The sequence below is a fragment of the Protomyctophum bolini genome (genome assembly GCF_963924005.1).
Source record: "Protomyctophum bolini genome assembly, chromosome: 18".
Taxonomy (NCBI): domain Eukaryota; kingdom Metazoa; phylum Chordata; class Actinopteri; order Myctophiformes; family Myctophidae; genus Protomyctophum; species Protomyctophum bolini.
Window position 1 is genome coordinate 6,213,189 of NC_137879.1, and position 22,016 is coordinate 6,235,204.

The 22,016-nt window shown below is 42.0% G+C and overlaps 2 protein-coding genes across 2 annotated transcripts; one reads left to right on the forward strand and one right to left on the reverse strand.

The window, feature by feature from the left end:
- Positions 1-8,034: 8,034 nt before the first annotated feature.
- gch2 (GTP cyclohydrolase 2) lies at positions 8,035-12,591 on the forward strand. The gene is made up of 6 exons (XM_080789959.1): positions 8,035-8,402; positions 9,509-9,618; positions 9,949-10,004; positions 10,649-10,680; positions 11,029-11,113; positions 11,313-12,591. The coding sequence occupies exons 1-6, from the start codon at positions 8,102-8,104 to the stop codon at positions 11,434-11,436; spliced, it is 708 nt and encodes a 235-aa protein (XP_080646085.1). The 5' UTR covers positions 8,035-8,101; the 3' UTR covers positions 11,437-12,591.
- Positions 12,592-14,488: 1,897 nt separating this feature from the next.
- Positions 14,489-21,853, reverse strand: cript (cysteine-rich PDZ-binding protein). The gene is made up of 5 exons (XM_080788389.1): positions 21,711-21,853; positions 21,336-21,401; positions 21,026-21,080; positions 18,290-18,393; positions 14,489-17,442 (listed from the first exon to the last, which is right to left on the reverse strand). The coding sequence occupies exons 1-5, from the start codon at positions 21,724-21,726 to the stop codon at positions 17,378-17,380; spliced, it is 306 nt and encodes a 101-aa protein (XP_080644515.1). The 5' UTR covers positions 21,727-21,853; the 3' UTR covers positions 14,489-17,377.
- Between the last annotated feature and the right edge of the window lie 163 nt (positions 21,854-22,016).

Sequence of the window (22,016 nt, forward strand, 5' to 3'; positions counted from 1 at the left end):
GTCTCAACATGTACCAATACAGAGGAACCTCGAGCCTTCAGAAATGTCATTGTTTTTTGGATCTAAAATGGGAAATGATTGTTATTGTATTTTCGTTTTACTTGTTGTATGAAATGTATCAGCTAACATTTAATGCACAATAAGGGTCCAGACACACCCAATAATAAAAATAGGTATTCCATTGAGTCTCTCATGGTCAGAAACCATAAAATAGACACCAAGTTTACATTTCTAGCTCATCTGGTTAATAAGTTAGAGCCAAAACCTATTTTCTTGGTGTTAATATTGTTATTATTTGTTCAATATCAATATTTGTTATGACAAATGCAGGTCAACCCCCTTTGCCCCCTGGGTAAGTCACATAAAATAAACAGCATCTTCTCCAGGCAACGAAACCAGCATCATGGTCTCTGTTAAACCTTTTTAAAAACATGCATGTTGTGTTTGTCCCTGACCGCATGTGTGCACGCCTATAGCAATGTGAACCATTTACTGCAATGCCATCGATGAAGAGAAAGCTCAAGGCTGTGTGCTCTCTCCTTTGCGTCCCAAAGTGTATCGAGTACGAAAGACACCAATGGAAACAAGCCGTAGGCTTTCTTGTGTTTATAATCCTGCCCCCTGGGTAGCAGAGAGTTGTTTGTTATGAATGTTGTTTGCTAAAATGTTGGTAACACTCCAACTCGTTCTTGTACACCCTGTTCTTTGGCTGATCGATTCTCTGATTGAATACTGGGTAAAAGGATAGGTGGACACTATAGGGACATCCGGGCACCTCGATGCAATATGGGTTATTTTCTACAAAAAAAAATAGTAATTTACATGTGTAAACATAATGTTAACATAACTATAATTGAAAGGCATTGGAAATTAAATAGAAATGTTACTTTTCAGGAATCCAATTCAAAAATAGCAAAAACAATAATCTGGATTTCAATTCAAATAATAGCAAAAATCCCCAGTTCAAATATGATTACTTTTGGGGGGGTCCCCAGTTCAAATATGACTATTTTGGAGGGGTCCCGAGTTCAAATATGATTATATTTGGAGGTTGTTGCAGCCTGAAAAGGTTGAGAACCACTGACCGGCCTAGACTACAGGAATGTAACATTAGTTATATTATTTAAAATAAATCATAGTGTTTTGCCAATTATTTGGGAGCCCACTTGCAGTATCCTCACAGCCCACCAGTGGGCCCCGGCAAACATAGTTGCGAACCACAGCTATAAGCACAAATGCACTATGAAGAACATAAAACACAAAGTCATGGTGCCCTCACTCACAGTACCGCGCCCAAAGCACAATCAAATCCATATGCAAACAAACCGGTACACCACAATACTAGAGCCTGCACTGTGTAGAACTAAACTAAACAAACACTGAAGTCACACTGAAAATACAGTGTCCCGCCCAACGCTTATAGCCAAAGAACGACGTGTTATCAATCATGATAAAATCCCAGAATTGCTGTGTCATATGACATCACAGAATCATTGTGTCTTGACTCATATGACATCACAGAACCTGCTGTGTCATATGATGTCAGAGAATTGCTGTGTCGTTTTGACTCGTCACAGAATCGCTGTGTCAGATGACATCACAGAATAATTTGTGTCATGACTCATATGACGTCACGAGAACCGCGTCAGATGACGTCAGAAAATTCCTATGCCGTTATGACGTCACAGAATTGCTGCGCTGCCACAATGACACAGCGATTCTGTGATGTCACGAAAATGTCACTGTGAAAAATGAAACAATCATCGATACAGTGTCAGTTGAGCGACCATTGCGTGCCTCGTTGTACAATGTAAATCCTCATATAGCTACCGGCATGAAGGAAGTCACCACACTCGGACACTCCACACACTGCACCAACTTCTTCTCCACTCTGTCGTGCTCCTCAGTGTTGTCACCTGTGAAGCAGCTGGAGGTGTGATGTGTGTGAATATGTGTGTGTGTGTGTGTGTGTGTGTGTGTGTGTGTGTGTGTGTGTGTGTATGTGTGTGTGTGTGTGTGTGTGTGTGTGTGTGTGTGTACGTGTCTCTGTCTGTGTGTTTGTGGCGCTTCAGGCCATGTGGAGTTAACACCATTAGTACATGTGCCTGGGGGTTGCAGGTGGTTGTGAGGTGGGTGTGGGGGGTCTATACTCTACTCTACATGAATGACGCAAAACCACAACCAATCCAGCCTTTGTGTTTAGATGTTACATGATGAGTTTCAAGGTTCACGGTTGTTATTGTGCACCTGAAAGTAAAACTTATGTTTGGTCGTCCTTCCTTTAGACTTTGCCATCGGGGAGGCCCCTAGACTCTGGAACAGCCTCCCATTGGACCTCAGGTTTGCTAGCTCAGAAATGTGCTAACAGCGGAAATCAATGCAACTATTCTCACGGATACTGTTATTGTTTGTTGTTGGGTTTTTTTGTTGATTTGTTTGGTGTAATTAAAGCTGGTCGTGTTTGCATGATTGGAATTTTAACAGAAATTAAAGAAATACTTCATCAGTATTCCAATATTAACCTGAGGGCCACATTAAGTGAAGGTGGGGGGCGCATGTGGCCCCCGGGCCGCCAGTTGCCCATGTATGGCATAGCAGAGCAAAAAACGAGTTTTACTTTAATAGGATAATAAAATAGATCTGTGTATGTGCAATTCATATGCATGGCATGGCATACCAACAGCATTTACTGTATGAGTAGCTGCACTTGCAAATCTGCGATTTTCAGTGAAGGAATTCGGTGTGTAGGTCAAATAAGTATATACGGTTAAGTGTTTAAATATGTGAATCTCACAGCCTATACAGTATAACGTGGTATACGTATAATGTGGTCTTCTGACTAAGGGCCGATTCATACTCCTATTTTACCGCTGTAGTGCCGACTTTAGGACAGTACCCGCCCCCCCAAACCTCAAATTAGTATGAATCGCGCCTTACAAGGCCCCCAGGCTCTCTGATCACCAGGAGTTGTAGGTATATTTCCTTGAATAGAGCCAAGTAATAAATAGTTTAAGCTCCTTCCAGAAGCATAGGGACTAGAACACTGCTTATGTTGCAGTATGTTACAGTATGCTGATTGTACTAATTGATTCAGGCAGAAACTGGTTTTATTTTGCCTCAAATGTTCTGAATAAGTGTACGGTAAAGAAAACTCTTTCATGCTTTATTTCGGTCAAGATTTTCTTAGATGTTTTACAACTCTCACACATACTGAAACATGGGCCGAGGTGTGTGTGTGTGTGTGTGTGTGTGTGAGGGAGCCAGGGAGGGAGTACTGATGTTATTACGAACCATAAATCTTCCATAGAAAATGGGATATGATCCATGTCATGCAAATACTGTGTATATCCTATAAATCCTGTACGATCTCGACCCACACATGCCTTACGGCCAGAGAGCAGTGTGTTTGTACGGTAGGCATACAGTAACTGCCCGTTCTGCCTGGGTGGTACTAGCAGACTTTCTGGCCTCTGTGCATGAGTTAATCCGTCCCTGATTATTATAGTACGTTTCACTGGAGTTTCAATAGCATATACATAGAAGGTCTCTTTTCTGTTTCAGATGTTAAAAGAGGAGATAAGGGGAATTTAATGCCCAGTGTTGGACCATTGACCTTTCCGCAAATTACGGAAAATTACGAAAGCGGAGAAATTGGTCTTGCAACAACATTCCATTTTACTTAAGGCCTGTAAATCTCAAATCCCATTTGCTCCATAAAAAATTAAATAAAAAAAGAGATTTCTGGGAATTGCAGTTACTGCTACAATAGACCACGTTATACAGTAGTTATTATAGCATGTCTTGAAGCCATTCTCCATGAAATGTTATATGTTTTACTTCTTAAAAGCATCTCTATGGAGCCATTAAAAAAAAGAAAAAGCACCACAATGAAGTGATTCATTACCGGTGTAATGTAATTGTGACGTGTACGGTTAGCATACTGTACACGTAGCGAGTCGAAGCCTGGCTGCGTCACAGAACAGAGGAGGACTATTAACCCATGTAGACCTGAGGAACGATTCTACAAAGGCCTTCTAAATCCTGACAGTTTTCTGAAAAACCTACGTTTCTCTCAAACTATTTCATGTCAAGGAGCCCCAGAATAATATGAATTTGGCTGCCGACCCCCATCTGAAAATATGCTGTTCCAGGGACCCCCCCCCCCAGAAGCAAAGATTTGAGTTAAAAATAGCAGATCTACAAGCTCATAGATCTGCTATTTTTCAATAGCTTAATGTAACTCAATAACTTGAATGTTGCACTGTTCAGTAGAAATGTTGTTTGAGGACCTGTAAAAGGGATGAACATATATTTTTGAATTTTTAGTATTTTAATTTAATGGACAAAAGGGTAGACCTAATAAGCCTAGGCTTCAGTCTATATACCCTTTTTTTCCCAGAATAAGAAAAAGAAAAAAACTGATGAACTAAGAATGTTTTGTATGGGGGAAAAAAAACTAATAAACTAAACTAAACTAAATAACATAATCCTTAAAAAATGCCAAAAGGTGTTCCCCGTCCAGAATGAGTTAAGTGACCTGGTCCGATCTCAGTGCTCTGGAGTCTGTGAAAAGAGGCCAGCTGGTTCCGCTGCGCATCCTTACACGTCCGCCATCCCTCCTGATGAGACACATGATGCCTCCAGCGTGTCCCCGTCACCCATGGCAACAGTGGAGTAGTCTATGCAACACCGTGGCCACTTCAGCATGTCCGGGAGATTAACCTGGAGAGGGGGCACATGTGTCACAGTACGATTTCAATCTGAGGCTTATAAGAGACATTCATTAGTATTTTGTGTGTGGGTGTGTGTGTGCGTGCGTGCGTGCGTGTGTGCGCGCGCGCGTGTGTGTGTGTGTGTGTGTGTGTGTGTGCGTGCGTGCGCGTGTGTGTGTGTGCGTGGTATTGTGTCTAAAAGAGGACTATCAGAGGAATAGAATAAAACAAATACTGTAACAAAAAATATACAAAAGCATCACAAAATGACGATCTCTAGTTCATTCGATCTCATCTTTGATCCATCATAGCTAGTCATATTATTATCTAGACAGGAGGAAGCTTAATTTAGGAGAGATAACTAACTTTGTTAAAGTCACCAGGCCCTCTAAACATTGTTTTTGAGATTCTTGAGATTGGTCCTTTTTTTCTTTTCTTTTTTTACATGTTTATCCCATTCTGAACGGGAACCCATCTTGGTGTTGGCATCATGTCATGCTTTAGCTATTGAAAAATAGCAGATCTACAAGCTCATAGCGCGCCACCGAGTGGCGCGCTACGAGCTTGTAGGTCTGCTATTTTTTGAAAAATCGAAGAACGACTGACATTTTTAGAATCTGTTCTCGGGTCAGAATGGGTTCATCAGACCAGTGTGTGTCCAGTGGAAACCTCGTATGAATCTGATCTCAGGTCAGAATGGGTTATAAGGCACGCACTTCCTCTTTATTCAGACCAGACAGCGTAGTAGTAAAAAAAGAGATGGAAAAGCGGTGTTACTGCATTATGATATGTCATATCAGATACAGTCAGATTCGGACTTGAAAAGATATAGTCACACTAACCCATTTAGGACTGTCGTCAAATTTTTTAAAACAAAGTCTTCTAAATTCTGACAGTTTTCTATGTCAGAGGTGCTCAATATTTCATGTCAAAAAGTATCTGTATTTGGCCGCCGACCCCCATCTGAAATATATGTAGTTCCAGGGACCCCCCAGAAGCAAAGATTTGTTTTATATTTGCACCACATTTTCACGATTTCTCAAAAACAACAGACCTACAAGCTATGAGCTTGTAGATCTGCTATTTTTCAATAGCTAAAGTATAACATGGTGCTTAAAACACAAAAAGGGGTTCCCGCCCAAAATGGGCTAGACAACTAGACCACATACTTGACTCTTGAAAAACCATGAAGTTCAATCACTTGCGGGAATGCACATGATATATAACACGAGTCTCATTGACAATACTTCACAATTCATATCTTTCCCCACAAATGAATTTGTTCCCAATTACGTCCATTTACACGGACTTAAAGGTTTGTGCGCTTGGGTTTCGGGAAAGGACGGGCCCCACCACTGTACACTGGATAATCACTGTACCCTCCCCGTGAAGAAGTCATGAGTCTCTGCTCTCTGAAGGTATTCTAAGAACAGTAGTGCTTCTGAAAGGGTGATCGGTTACAGGTGTTACAAGTGAAAAATGATGAGTCCCATGCAGTGTTGTTTTCGTCGTCGACTATACTACTGTTGTTTTCGTCGAATGCTACGACGAAGAATGTTCGTCGACTACCTTTTTTCACTGGCGAAAACTAAATGGAAACTACATGACAACTAAGCCATGATGACTAAAACTAATTCTAAATATATTGACAATTTCGTCAGCAAATAAAAAATAGACTAAATTGTTAGGAAGGGTAGTGGACAAGAGATCCAATATTTTTTTTTTTTAAGTCATTTTACAATTGGAGATCGGCTATTTTCAGCCAGTGTAAAATCAGTCATTACGACGGCATCAAGGACCGCCAGAATACATTTTAGTCGACAAAATCAAGACTAACACTAAACCATTCCAGGTGACTAAAATGTGACTAAAACTAAATTAAGTTTCATTCCAAAAACTACGACAAAAACTAAAATAGAAATTTGCTGCCAAAAACAACACTGGTCCCAGGGGCATCTCACCAGTCCTGCAGCTAAGAAACTAAAAGTGAAGCCTCAAGCTGTAACTTTTTATGTTCCTATACTGGCAGCTATCCGGCATTCGAACACGGGTCACGGTGTAGAAGCCACATTTCTACTACTGCCCAGAAGCAACACTTCAATTCATACACAAATTAATCATGAAAGTATCAATAGTTCCTGTTAATTAATGGTAACGTCACTACGACTTAACCAAAGTTAATATATAGCCTATCATTAGTTTCACACGTGGTGGATTTGAAGATCTGCTTTTTTCAGTGGCTTCTATGCCCAGGAATAGGATGAGTGCTCATAGGCAGCAGGTAGTAGTAGTAGTAAGTTGTGGTGGTTTTGATTGATTGATTGAAATCTTTATTAACAGTTTGCAGAATTACAGTACATTTCAAGCACAAACTCAATACAAAGACTGTTAACTGTGAGTGGACGACCCAATTAAGCCTTACACTTGTTTACAACAGGGTCCACATTGTTCAATTCATCAAAACATTTAGAGACAAACAAATAGACACTTCTATGTAGTTAAAGAACAGAACGAACAGGAATTCATCCCGAATTCACATCCCGACTAGAGGACTCCAGGTCCCAGGTACGATTTCAACTCTCAGCAATGTGTCAAAGTGCCCCTGGCCTGGGCAAGACACTTAACCCCCCCATAACTGCTCCCGAGCTGGGTGGAGCTGAAAACTGTTCCCCCTGGCATTGTGATAGTTACTTTCACTATAGCCTACCATTAAAGGACCATTAATTAATTAACAGCAATTTGAATGATTAATTCATGATACATTGATTTATACTATAGTCAATCATAAATTAGGCGTTAATTGTGTATGAATTTGGAAATGTTACTCTTTTTTATTTTTTAACAACTTATGACTGCAGCTTCAGTTCAGGCAATATTAGGCTACTGTTTGTCAACCAGTAGCAGAGTAGCCTACTGTAGGTGTCCTGTCTGTCTGTGACCTGTCCTGTCCTATCCGAGACATGGGTCTAATTCTCAATGGAGACCACCTCCACTCCACTCTGCAAAGGAGATAACTTCAGATAAAGTTAACCTATTATTGATAGATATTGCATTGAAACCTGCCATATATAGATTGTTAAAATAACGTTTTAAATAACATACGGATTGTGGCTTTAACTCATTGGTGACGATTCTGACGAAACTAAGTGTTTTGCTTTGGTCATCACGGTCGTGACGAATTGGGAAGTTATGCAAATAGGGCGGGGGGAACACAGTGGACACCGCCTGTAGTGCAGGATATATAAAAGCCTGCGCGCTTTGCCGGCGACATGGCACACTACTAGGCACAGCCGCTCCAAAATATATCACCATTACCAAAAAAAAGACATATAAATAGTAAATACTATATTATTTACATAGACCCATTTCCTCCCGATAAAAAAGAAACGATGAACGGCCACTGCAACGGCAAAGGGAACGACATAGTGGCGGAGTTCCACTGCAACAACGGCGGCGGCGGCTTCGGCGAGCTGTCCATCGACGCGAAGAAGTCGGCGCTCCAGCGCAAACACGAGACGTCCCGCAAGGTGGCGGAGGACGCGTCGCGGCTGCCCTCCCTGGAGGCGGCGTACAGCAGCATCCTGCGGGAGGTGGGCGAGGACACGGACCGCCAGGGCTTGTTACGCACGCCGCTGCGCGCAGCCAAAGCCATGCAGTTCTTAACCAAGGGCTACCACGAAAACGTCTACGGTAATATTAAGAGGAAAAAAACTGTCTGTCGCAACGCAACACGTCTGTTTGAAGTTTGAACTACTTTCATTCCTGTTGTTTGTTGTAGTCGTGGTCTCTCTTTGTAAACCACTTTCATTCCTGTTGTGGGCATGTCATTATATAGGCTATAGGCGATTAAAAAAGGGTTTAATACAACTTTTAAAATGTTTAAAAATACCGAATTGTTAAATGGGGCTTAAATGGTTAAAGTCTTAAAGATGTCTCTTTATTGGCTTAAATAAAGGTGTCTCTTTCAAATAGATAAAAACAAAACAGATATACTTAAAAACAAAACCTAGTAGGCTAGTCTATACTGGATTTTAATGTGTTTTGGCTATGGCAAATCTCTCTATCACTCACTCACTCACTCACTCACTCACTCACTCACTCACTCACTCACACACACACACACACACACACACACACACACACACACACACACACACACACACACACACACGAACACACAATTATTATCAATTCTGGTAAATAAATCATGTGACTGTTATTTTCTCAGTGTCATGCACACTATAACCTGTACCTGTTGTTATAGGAAACTCAGGAAGAATGTTTGCTTCAAGTCAATTCTGAATAATGTACTACTGTAATTTGAAAGCTGCAATAATCTGTGATTCGAACCCCCCCCCCCCCCCACTCAAGTAGAGGCAAACACCCCCCTTTCCCAGGGGAGATAATTTGCTCTTAGGAGCTTCAAGGCGTGCTATACTCAACCAGTCTTATACCTGACAACAAGGGTAAATTTAAGAGTAGGAAGACCACCTCCAACCACTGCGGATCTACTAGTTGTACCATTATTATTATTATTAACAAGTCTAACACACCGTTTCCCAAACCAATTTCTATGGGTCAGGACTCAGGACTTGAGTCGCCTCGGAAACCCAGACGTTTTTATTTCCAGGGAGGAAAAAAAATATATTTTCCTAAAGAAAAAACGCAAAACGACGCGTTGTGCTATTTCCACTAGTTTGGGTCCCAGCCAGGCATCTAATGTCTCTTTTTTTGGTCAAAGTAATCTGACATGGGTGTTGTCAGTGAACATGTGTGTGATGTGTTTGTGTCCATAGACATCTTGAACGACGCCATATTCGACGAGGACCATGACGAGATGGTAATAGTGAAGGACATAGATATGTTCTCTCTGTGTGAACATCACTTGGTGCCATTTTTTGGCAGGGTAAGTGCGTGTGTCTCTCTGTCTCTGTGTGTGTGTGTGTGTGTGTGTGCATGTGTGTGCATGGGGGGGGGGCGCACAACTGCAGTATAATATCTTAATGGAAGAGCTGGGAGACCACCTGCAACCACTGTTGTTTTGTATCAACATACGGATCGGTTAAAACGTGTCATTCTTTAAAAACAAGTCACGGAATGCAGCTTTAACGTTAACGTAGCTCGTGCGCACGGAAATGCATTCGTGACGTCAGTGATGTCATTCTGTATTAGTGAGCCTTTGGTACATGCTGTGCGATCTTTGACCGAATGTCTACTGTTCTGTTATCGCTTCTAGGTACATATTGGGTATCTGCCAAACAAAAAGGTGGTCGGACTAAGCAAGCTGGCAAGGTAAAACACAAACAAACACACACACACACACACACACACAGATGCATGGACGTGTACTGTACTCTCCCTCTCTGTCTCTCTCTCTCTCGCTGTGAAAGTGTGAAAGTGGCCACAATGTCTGTCTGGTTGTACGTTGACGTTATTGCCGACTGGCTGCGTTCTTCTGTTATCTCAGTGCATTTCTCTGGTGGCTTAAACTCTAAGCCCTGTGGCCAATATCACCGTCCTCTCACCAGCCTGTCAGGCCATGAGAAAATCCCGTCGGACCTGTGGCTGTGGGAATCGCACCGAATGTGATCACAGTCTCTGTCTGTCTCCTTCTTGTCCATTTCTAGATCCACAAAGAGAGAGAGAGACAGACAGAGAGACAGACACATCAAAGCACTGGGCTCTTATGAAAAAAAAAGGGGGAGGGGGGGACTCCTGGAACAAGCTGAACCCCCTGGGGTCATGGGTTCATTATGGGACATTGGCGGAGGGGCATAAGTCGGAAACATCCGACGAATAGTGTACCTTCGGTTCTTCACACCCACTTTAGTGAATGATTTATAGATGTTAAAGAGGCCGGGCAGCCGGGCCCCTGATTTGGATCAACAGAATGTCTTATCCGTGGACTAACTGTAGCTCTTTCGTTCTGGTTGCAGGATTGTAGAGATCTTTAGCCGAAGGCTTCAAGGTAAGACGCAACATTCTTATTAACATGTTTCATAGACGTCATGCTTAGGAGTTCATGTATGATTTAGGACATTGAGGTATTAGTATTAATATTGCAGAGGGAACAGAGGGAATCCCCACTTGTTGTCACTTGGGGGGAGATATTGGTCTCATGAGCTTCGGGCGGGGCTTCATGACAACCAGGGTCTAAATGCCTCAGTGGAAGAGTAGGTACTAGACCTCCTCCAACCACTGCAGATGTACTAGTAGTTATATATATTGCATTAATGTACTCATACTCATTGAAGCTATAAAATGTCATCTATTGCGTTTCGTGGTCTTGACGGCTCAACATTCTTGTCTCCTTCAGTTCAAGAGCGACTTACGAAGCAGATTGCCACGGCGATATCAGAAGCTCTACAGCCAAGGGGGGTTGCCGTGGTGGTGGAGGCAGCGTGAGTCCAACACACACACACACACACACAAACGCACGCACCAGTGTTTACAGTCAAAGCTGGGAATGTGACAAACATTCGAAAGCTGCTCAAAATATTGCAGCAGTACACAACAAAGCACTGTATGTTGACCACCATATTATGAGCGTGTCGACACTCGGCGACCCGTGTTGAAAGACTTGTGTGTTTTGTCTTGCAGGCACATGTGCATGGTGATGCGCGGCGTCCAGAAGATCAACAGCCGTACAGTGACCAGCACCATGTTAGGTTTCTTCAGAGAAGACCCCAAGACCAGGGAAGAGTTCCTCACACTTATAAAGTAGCGACTAGGCGTGTGTACGACTGACTCCTTTTATTTATACTGATCTGTAGTGGCGTGCCAGTGTAGTGCACTGAACATAGCAGATCTACCAGGACACAAGCAAGCTTGTAGATCGGATATTTTCAGCGTATCGTACACGATTGCACGTTAAAAGTATAAAATAAGGCATAACTCCACAGCGCTTGCACGTATTTATCATTTCCAAAAAGGTCAGGAGTTTCCGATGGATCCGCATTTAGCTTAAAGCTGCAATCCATAACTTTATATTTAGTGAGTAATATAAGACGTTGTTTTGACCAATAATCTGTATGGAATATTATGTTTCTCGCTGCCTGGGGGGGACCCGGATTTGAAATTCAGGGTTGGTTGTGAAAGTTGTGGATTGCCGGTTTAAAACCCCATGACCAATAATATGCTGTACTATGAATCTGGATCTATGTAAGCGCTGCCCCGGGCTTATAGAAGAGTACACACACACACACACACACAGCCTCCTCAGAAACGGTTTCCTGGATTTCCTCTTCATAGATCCGTTATGGTAATCATGGTCTATCTCGTTACTTAGGATCACTGACAATCAGACACTGTAATCCATGGTGCCTTAACTCGTCTCTGTCGGAGACCATGCCGTGCCATCCCACTGAGCAATAGCCGGCTATTAAGACGTGCGTCTAAAAATGGGATAAAAAAAACGTCTAAAAATGCCGTTGTTGCTCAGTGGGATATTATAGAATAACAGTTTTTAGTTAGTTAGTTATAATTAAAGTATAAATATATAATGTTGCACATGCCTTAGATTGACGGGGACTTTTATATTATATGGATTTTGTTTTATTTGTTTCCTATGGTGCTGTTTGTCTTTAGTGGTCCGTTCACAGAAGGCGACCCACCTCACAGTTCTCGCTGAAATGAACGGCCGTCAAATGACAATAAGCACAGACTTGAAATACTTGATGGATCCATTTACACTTGTAAATATTTGTATTGTAACAAAATTACGTGCGTTTAAAATGACGCATTGTGTGTGTGGTAAAACGTGTTTGATCTGGTTCGTCACCTTTTCAGACAATCTTCTGTCTTGTCTGGCATCATTTTAGTTTTTATCAGTCAGCATTGTATAGTGTCGCTGTTGTATAGTGTTCTCTGGCAAAAATAAACTAATATAAATACAATAACGTACGTGTGTGTGTGTGTGTGTGTGTGAATGTTACTTGAGTAAAACCTGTAAACCGAAGCAAAAAGTCAATCAAGGCCAGTTTGCTTAATGCTAATTTGGTGTGAAACCATGCAGGCAACATAAGCATAAGTGATGGCGGTGTTATCTTCGGTCTCGTTGCCCAGCAACAGGGCACAACAAAAGGGAATACTGGATAATATCGTAATGTAAATTGAACAATCTACTACCAAGGATTCTTGGAACCACATGATTAGCATAATATTCATCAAGCAGCCACAGTATAGCTAGTGGCTTGAGCCAGAGACAGAATAATCATCGATTTATATGAATCAATGATAGAAAAAAATGAGCACAAAAAAGGCAGCTCTACAAGCTCATAAGACAACGTTGCATTGAAAAGTGTTTTGAGCTTGTAGCAAATTTTGTTTTAGTAGGCCTGACCTCAATGTTTTTTTGAAATCCAGGTTTCTGAAATAAATATTTTCACGGTTTTTCAAAAATACCAGAGCTACAAGCTCGGTGGCGCGCTATGAGCTTGTAGATCTGCCATTTTTCAATAGCTAATCCTAAATTAACATGTTTAAAACACCAAAAGGGGTTCCCGAACAGGCTAATAGATTTATTTGATTGAAAGATTTTGTTCATATTGGTTCGTTGATGTATAGAATGTGTATTCAAAAAATGTCCTTCTCAATTAGATTATTGAACGAGTAATCGCTATGAAAATGATTGATTTGCAGGTCCTAATTAATCACCTGCCAAACACACTTGGCTGAAGGCTGATGTCAACTCACTTAAGCGTTATGTTTTGTCATATTATGACAACTACTGAAAATAGCCGATCTACAAGCTCACGTCATCTGCTATTTTAGAAAAATGTTCACTGCTCAAAAAGTAGGGACTTGATTCATGCCGTGCATGCAGCACGAAATACATCACCGTACACACACACTTATACTATAAGAAAAGAAGCGAGGGCCTGAGGGAGAGCAGGGCTTTTAAATGTCAGAAGGAGCTTGCTGCTAAGTGCCACCGACAGTCTCCGATCTACATCATCTGACCCCGAGGGAGGGCGGGTCACAACAGACTGACGCTACAGCCTGCTGAATCATAATCATGGATAAACATAATAACAATAACAAGATTATGTAATGGGATCTATTTATCCTGTGTATTGCCATCGTGACCGGCGTACCAATCACGGAGGCCAAAACGGAACAAATATGGATACTATAGTCTATAGGCCTTACGGCTGTGTTTCGGACTTTCTTCACCAGTTACAATAATACGAGTACAGCCAAAACATCCTTCCCCAACACAGATATATATATATTTTTATATATTTTTTTTTATCCCACGATTTTGTAACCCATTTTTCATGTCGAACATCTAATGTGATCCTGGGCTCTACACACCCTCCACCAACCTAGTACCCATATATGGGGGACAAGGGGAGAGCAACGGACTTGAATTCATGCTTCCTTCATGCCTGAGTGTCCAAGTTGCTCCTTTACACCTGACAGGGGGGGGGGAGTTTCCCTGGTTGGACGTAGCGCGTGGAAGGAACACGTTATTCCAACCAGTTCCTTTCCCCTCCATCAGACGCCCCGGCTGGCCAGGGGGAGGCAGTTTAGTGACCAGGATTACTGCATGTTTTTTGTGAGGGTACCTATCCTAGGGGACATGCAAACTCCACACAGAAAGGCCCTTTCGCCAAGCCCGCCTTCGGGTATGGGCACTGATGACGCGGAAGGAGATATATTTTTTAAGAGTTTCTGCATACCTGCGTACCCCCATTTGAGAAACACCGCTATAAGCAATAGACTAAAAATGATACACAATGCCCCTCAAGGCAGACGCAAACATCAAAACAATGGAATGTCAGACCATACTGAATGTTTTAATACACTAGTCGAAATGACAACACAATATATTACATACAGAAAGGGGTTTGCCAAAAAGCTGAGCAGCTGTGTAAGAACAGGCATTGAGTGAAACTGTGCCACCGATACGGCCTAGGCAGGTGGACAATGAGTGATATTCTACACGAAGAGAACAGCGCTGGCCCAAAGTATTGTCAGAGATAACGGTGTGGCCACTAGAGTTGCAACACTTAATCTGACTGATCGATTAAATCAATTGGAAAAAAAATTATAGATTTTGCCCGGACGGCTATGTTAGAGGTTCGGATTCCATGCAGCCTGACAGCGTGTCGTGGGTTCGAATCCCGATCCCGACAACCCCCATCTCTCTCTCTCTCTCTCTCCCCGTTTCCTATCAGCCTACTGTCCTATCAATAAAGGCATAAAAGCACCAAACTAAATATTTAAAAAATAATACAATTTTCAAAAATACAGAAAATATCAAATCCAACAAGCTCACGCTTCTTGAATAATCGGAAAGGTAATCCAAAAGAATAGTAGCTACGGCGATAATCGATAGTTGCAGCCCTGGTGGCCTCACTGAATGCTCATGAATGTGGCTGTCGCGGTTCCATTTGGTTTAGAATCCTATTGACTTAACTTCAAAACACAGCAACATAGATAACAGCAGAAAAACACTTTTAGCTATCTTAGTAGACAGTTTCTGCTTCATTTTCATTAGGTCGGACATTGTAGAGAGACAGGAAGCAGAGGGTGCGGAGAGAGGGAAGAGACATACGACGGTGTTTCATTGGCAGGAATTGACCCAGTCCCAGAAACCATTCAACCACATAGACCCATTCCCCCATAAAACAGCACGCCCCAAACATTTAGCTGCTTAACCACTTATATTTCGCCATGCGATAGCGTCTCGTTGAGAAACAGACGAACAACAAGCTCACAAGTCACAACACGTCGCACCACACAAGCGTTGTAAGCTTGTAGATCAAGTGTTGTGCATGCGACACACTACAGTCATAGGCTGTGTGTCTACACTATCATATCTGAAATAAAGCTTAAAAACTAAATGCAGAGAAAGAAAAGGCAGGCCTCACCTCTCTCATCTTTTACGGGCTCCAGAGCAAATTGCAAAGTCCCGTTGCATGACTGTCTTGCGTTATAATTTTTTTATTCAGCTTTTACACAAGGATGTGTAAGGCTGTGATGAAAATAACGTTGTAATGTGCATGCCATGTCGCTAGGTGGCGGTGACGGACTGCCAAGATAGACCAGGACACATCTACAAGACCAACCAATCTGTTCTACTTTATTATCACAAGGCTTTTTGTTTACATCATGGTTTTACATTCACCATCGCTACATTTGTATGTGTAGGGTGAGTGGGTTCGAGGGAGTGCTTTCTCATTCTAGGAACTCCAAATATCACCTACGGCTCTGCATCAATGTAATAACATGTACGTTTTGCCCGTTTACATTTAGATGGCGAGGAAACAGCGTTGTCAAAGATTTCCACTCTGGAAGGCGTTTTCACTTTGTTGCGTTTTCAACCCGCGAAAATGGCGCTCTCGTCTAAAGAGACCCCAGCAAAGGATACTTTATTTAGCTTTTTTCTATGAACACGGTTCTCGTGTAAAAGGGGCCTTAGTCTATAATAGTGGAGCATTCAATTAATCGATATGGCAATATATCGATCGAAACTCCGGACTATAAGGTGAATCGATCGAGAGGCTGCTGTATCGATACGGCAATAAACGGCATGAATTATCTGGGTGACGCAGTGTTGACAAACGTACCTCTGTTCAACGTTATCAAAGCCCCCCTTGCAAGTTGCACTCCCTTCCCAGACCCCTTGTTAGGATGTTTAGACATTTCTTTTAAATTTAAAGATCTCTGTGGGCCTGAAAGTGTTTTATTGTATTCATTATTTTTGAATAAACGTATAGTCGATATATATATATCGTATCATGGCCTCTGTATCGTGAGATTGCAAGCAATATCCAATAGAAAAAAAGCAAACCTCATTCCCAGATTTATCTCCATCTCACGAGAAGACGGTGCCTGGAAAATAACTGCCTGTCCTGACTCCTGAAGTAGTTTCACACAGCCAGACGACCAGAGATCTCCACCTAACAATACATCGGGGGGGACACCTAAATAAAAAAATAACTATCGCAGATCCAATGCAAAGACGTTTTTGGAAGGTTTCATGATTGGGTATTCAAAGCAGCAGGCATAGCTTTCCACTTCACAAAATGAAGACTAAACAGAGATTAACCACTTGGAACACAGCATCCCTATTCTGGGCGTTTCATATAATAGGCAAACATTTGGTGAAAATAGGACATTTTCAAAGAGCAAAGAGAAGCAAAGAGATGGTCCTGAATGACTGTGACTCAAACTTCTAAAGCAATAGCTAACTTTCCCCCCCCTGCTTAGTCTTGTCACTGTTCTAGCTCCTACATTGAATTTAGATTTCCTCAGATGTTATCAGTAGGCGGAGATCTCCGATAACATGGCTAATGACAAGAATAAACCGTAAGTATTAAGTACCGGGCTACACGTTGTCTGTCCAGTCTACGGAGAAACTTCTTGCAGCCCTGTGCTTCCTTTTAGACCCTTTCGGCTGTAGTTCATGTCCAGCATTAGGGAAAAGAATCTCCCAGGTTAAATCACAAACACGCACACAGAAAACAAAATGCTTGTGTATGTGTGCACAACACACACACACACCTGGAAAGAATGCATGGAGTTCCATCTGGTTATGTCACTTCTCTTATAATGTCACAAAGGGGAGGAGTAGTACACACACCTCCCACTCCTCCGTTCACTCCTTTCCTTGCGATGATACTTCTGTCCAACATTTCTGTTCTTCTCAAACGCCGTCAGACAGACGTCTGTTTGTAATTCTTGGTGTCCAGAACCTTCCTTCCACACATGGCGCAGATCCCTGGAGCGAGATAGGGGGCGGTAGCGAGAACAGCAGCAAAGTTCATCAGTAGAGAGAGAATATGGGAGAAAATATAAATCAGTCTACAATGCATACAAAATAACAAATTACTTTCTCACCCTGCACTCCTACAGTAGCCTCTGAGTCTAGACGTAACAAGTGCTTGTATACAACTATACTATACAATGCCTCCCTTCCCAGAGACTAGAAAAGTAAGTTAAGTAACCACTAAACATAATGCTTGGCAAAGGGGCCAGGTCTCCTGCAGCATTCTCAATTGTGTCCCCCCACTTCCTGGTCCAATCTGGTTGTAATGTTCACCCATGGCCTTATATTTTCTGACAATCTGACTTGGTATTGGATGGTATTCATTGTTTTGAGTACAGCTTGGCTCTATAACACAAGCTCCCCTGTTATCTTTGTGTATGGCAGTGCTCCCATCCCTGCTTTAACTAGACTTAGTTTCAACCCACTTATAACCTCGTCCCAATTTGACATTATAGGCACAAACAAACAAAAAACATTACTGATCTACAAGCTCACAACCTTGCAGAGATGAGCCATTTTAAGTGGTCCTTCTCCCCTGAGATCATGAAATAATAAACGTATAAACTTATAATACTTTGTTCAGCTCTGTTTGGCTCAACATTCTGATTGATCCATAATTCCTCAATAACACACATTCCTACAGTAAAATTTAAAGCCACACTGGGGGGAAGGTTGACTAGGAGATTACCATGCGTTTTTAAAAATTGACATGCGTTCTACTGTAGAGCAGCAATTTGAATGTTCGCCCCAGAAAAGGGACGCCAAGGTTAAAGTAGTGGTTATAATCATAATCATTTACCTTTCTTATAAGCACAGCCCTGGCAGTAGTGTGAGCCAGACTGGTGCACGGAGCTCTTACAGATCCTGCAGATGGCAAAACCAGTCTTGCTGTAAGGGTCAAACCTGAGAGGGACATAATGCAGGGTCACTCGGAAACATTCCCAATTACAGCGCGGATTTGATGATTACAATAATGCAGTGAAAGTGTATGCATGCAATTATTATATTACATTTATTGTTTATGTTGCTCTGGCATTGGTCATGAAAATAAAATGTTTTAGTTGATCTCATCTCAAATATTTTTACAGTCTCTAACCCTAACCCTCAAATAAAAGACAATTGGCCTCATTCACAGTACGTTTCTTAAATTGTTCTTACTTTCATTCTTATGAGAAAAGCCTACCAACAAACAATGTAGTATTCATGAAACATGGCATGCACACTCTTTCATAGGAAAACTGTGGTTTGCAATACACGGTGGTAATGGTAAGTCACCAGTCAACAATGTAAAAGTCACGCGGACAGACGTACTAGCATAGCATGGCTAATAAGCCAGACTCAAATCACACTGTCGTGTGGCAATTTTCTTTTTGCCAACGGCTGATTCGGTCTGGTTTATTAGCCAGGCTACAGATGTACGCAGTGGCGGAAACTCCGTGGGTTCAGAGGCGCGATTGAACCCCCTGGCATTTTGGCAAAGGCGCGACTGAACCCACTGCATTTTGGCAAAATATATCTATATGCACTGCAGTAAATTATGCACCCACTGTCTGTCCACTGAAATGTCCCCTCCCCAGTGGTCATGTTGTCATACACGTAGTCACAAGTGACATACCTTTACGAGGGGTACAAGATAGGTGTTGGGCGCGCCGCGCATGCCGCATTCAAATGCTAATAAGGTGGCTTTTGTTCGAAAAAACAAAACTCGTTTTTTTTCCACCGCTGGGGGGGGGAGGTGCTTGAACCCCCTGCCGTTATAAGAACTTTCCGCCTCTGGACGTACGGCTTATAAACAAAAGCCATGGCAGAAAGCTTTTCATGCTCTGAGACGGATGTTTTATTGTTGTGCAGTGACAGGATATAAATGGCCTGAAAGAGAATGCATGTGTGTACTACTACATTATATTTCAATTAGCATATTTGTCAGGTGTGCACAGACGCTTTCTGCATGCATTTCAGCACGCTCTGTGACAGAGCACGGTGTAGCTAGCTAGCCTGTCTTGGCCAGAATTATATCACTGCTTAGATATATTAGTCTGGAATCTCTGTGTGGAACTTGAATTTCCAAGGAGTGAATAAATAAATAAAAAGCCTCTGTGATCATAAACCCGACCCATATTTGTATTCTGGGCCCCGATTGGTCCCTCACTACTTCGGAGGGAGTGAAATCCAATCACAACTGAGCGTTGCCAAATCGGCAATGGCAATGCAATGGCAGATTCGTCTGGTTTCCAGGCTACAGTGAAGCTGCTTTGGGCCTATGATGCTCAAATGAAGCGCTTTAGGTCTAAATCTAAAATTAAACATTTGGTTGTTAACCCATTCTGAGCGGGAACCCCTTTTGGTGTTTTAAGCATCATGTTATACTTTAGCCATTGAAAAATAGCAGATCTACAAGCTCGTACAGCTTGTAGTAATGGGTTAATATGAGGCTCTGGCAATCCAAAGGTACACCTCTGACCGCACATTTAGATCAGTCATTCAGCAGATCTGTCACAACTCATAAAATACCGTTGCGAATCTTGCGATAACTCCTCGATTCATTTCATACTCCTATTTAGTGCCAAAAAAAGTTGTTTGGGGAAAGGTCCCAGAGTCAGACCCGAATTTAGTTACTCTATAAAAGTCAAAATGATTTCGGTTCGTCACATACTTTCAATGGCATGGAAGCGCCGACGTTAGGACAAACCTCGAATGACGTCACATTGTAGTCTCTACACAGAACGGAACAGTTTTTTCCAGCTGTAAAATAGGAGTATGAATCGCCCCCTACATGGGAGGGCATGGGTGGGAATAAAAAACAACGCCCCTTTACCAACTCGCCCCGGGTGTACAGCCGGCGGAACTGTGCGGCCTGGTATTCCTAAAGTAACCCAAGTAAATAAAATTATGCTTAAACGGTTAAACCTAACTTTATTCCTAACCTTAACCTCAGTAAAACTATGCCTATACCTAAACTTAACCCCAGTAAAACTATGCCTAATCCTAAACTTTTTTATAACCTTATTCTCAGTAAAACAAAATAAAGAATACCCCAACCACTGCACCGAGCGGTCAGCGTGAGGTCGGCATGAAAACAAATCGAGGGGCGAGATGGTCTAGGGCTCCTATTTTAGAGCCGAAATAAAAGTCGGTTCGGCTCTGTAGAGCCTACAATGTGACGTCATTTGAGGTTTGGGGGGGCAGGTAGTAGGTACCGTCCTAAAATCGGCTCTTCGGTGCTACTGAAAATTTCTGATGAGCCGAAATCATTTCGGCACTACAGCGCCGAAACAGCGGTAAAATAGGAGTATGAATCGGCCCGTAGGGGCAACCATACCTGATACCATGGGTGGTGATCTATGGCTGTGTATATATATATACTATAATACATCAGTCAGAATTCTCAATAAAGAACATCTTTCTTATACCTGTGGTGTGCCGGCTCCATCCAATATCTACTATACTAGTGTAATACATGACATGTATGTATTAGGTCTATGCTCCCTACATGTCATGTATACAAATGAGAGAGCAATCTGTCTGTTCTGCTCACCTGGCTTTCTTGGATGTCAGCATCTTGTTCTCATTCAGCTTCCGTCCACCGCTCTCTATTTAGAGATGCATGCAGAAAACACAGCATAAACACAAGGTAACGTAACAATAGTACTGTATACCACTTCACAATGTCAACAATAATGTAATCAAATAATAAATAATGAAAAGGTTTAGTGAGTTTAAAACCAGGCCTGTGTGTGATCATGGACACAATCCTCGATGGGACCACATCATGAACAGACATGACGTGTATTAGAAATGACACAACAGCATTCCACCTTCATCTCAAACAAAGTGAATTAACAAACCTGTCGTGTTTCTGGCTCCATCCTTCCAGGTATCGGGGGTGATGACTGTACCAAGCTTCTTCTCGCCTGAAACAAAGAAATGGCAGAATGTTTACAAAAACTACGAAGTGAACAGCTTCAATTCCTTTACATTAGCCTCATTTCTCTGGGCTACGTTTACATGAACGATATAAAAATCAATACGAAGCGTGTGACTGAAAACTCACATTCATCTATTTTAAGGTTATCACTCAATTTAGCATGTTCTTTTCTTATGTACGTAGTTAGTATGTTTGTTGTGTATTGTTGTTAGCAATAGCCACAGCCTCCACTAACGTTAGTCAGAAAACTACGCAGATTAACGTAAACACAGTGAAGTAAAAGCAACTCTCTTACACTTTTCGCAAACCATATTTTGTCTTTCTTTGTTTTTCTCAAGGCTTTGTGTTGTTTGGTTTGTTTAGTGAAAACACTGGAAGAACATTATTAGCGTGATTAGCGTTAGCGTAGTATCGTAAACTTCCGGCAGCATCTGTCTTCCGCTTCCTTTCCGAATACTCACGCACGTGATTGGCCAGTTAGTCCAGACTCCAGAGACTCTTAAATCTGATTGGACGGCACCACAATCCTTTGTTGTTGCACGGAAATTAGTAACCTATCAAAGTATGTGTCTAGAGCTTAGACTAGAGGCTTTTAGCTTGA

What these genes read in the sequence shown, in the direction of transcription:
- gch2 (XM_080789959.1), top strand. Translation starts at nt 8,102, where the DNA reads ATGAACGGCCACTGCAACGGCAAAGGGAACGACATAGTGGCGGAGTTC. An exon ending in CTACCACGAAAACGTCTACG is followed by an intron (nt 8,403 to 9,508) that starts GTAATATTAAGA and finishes TTGTGTCCATAG; the next exon opens with ACATCTTGAACGACGCCATA. An exon ending in GCCGTGGTGGTGGAGGCAGC is followed by an intron (nt 11,114 to 11,312) that starts GTGAGTCCAACA and finishes TTTGTCTTGCAG; the next exon opens with GCACATGTGCATGGTGATGC.
- cript (XM_080788389.1), bottom strand. An exon ending in TGGAGCCAGAAACACGACAG is followed by an intron (nt 21,081 to 21,335) that starts GTTTGTTAATTC and finishes ATCTCTAAATAG; the next exon opens with AGAGCGGTGGACGGAAGCTG. An exon ending in GGGCTGTGCTTATAAGAAAG is followed by an intron (nt 17,443 to 18,289) that starts GTAAATGATTAT and finishes ATCTCGCTCCAG; the next exon opens with GGATCTGCGCCATGTGTGGA.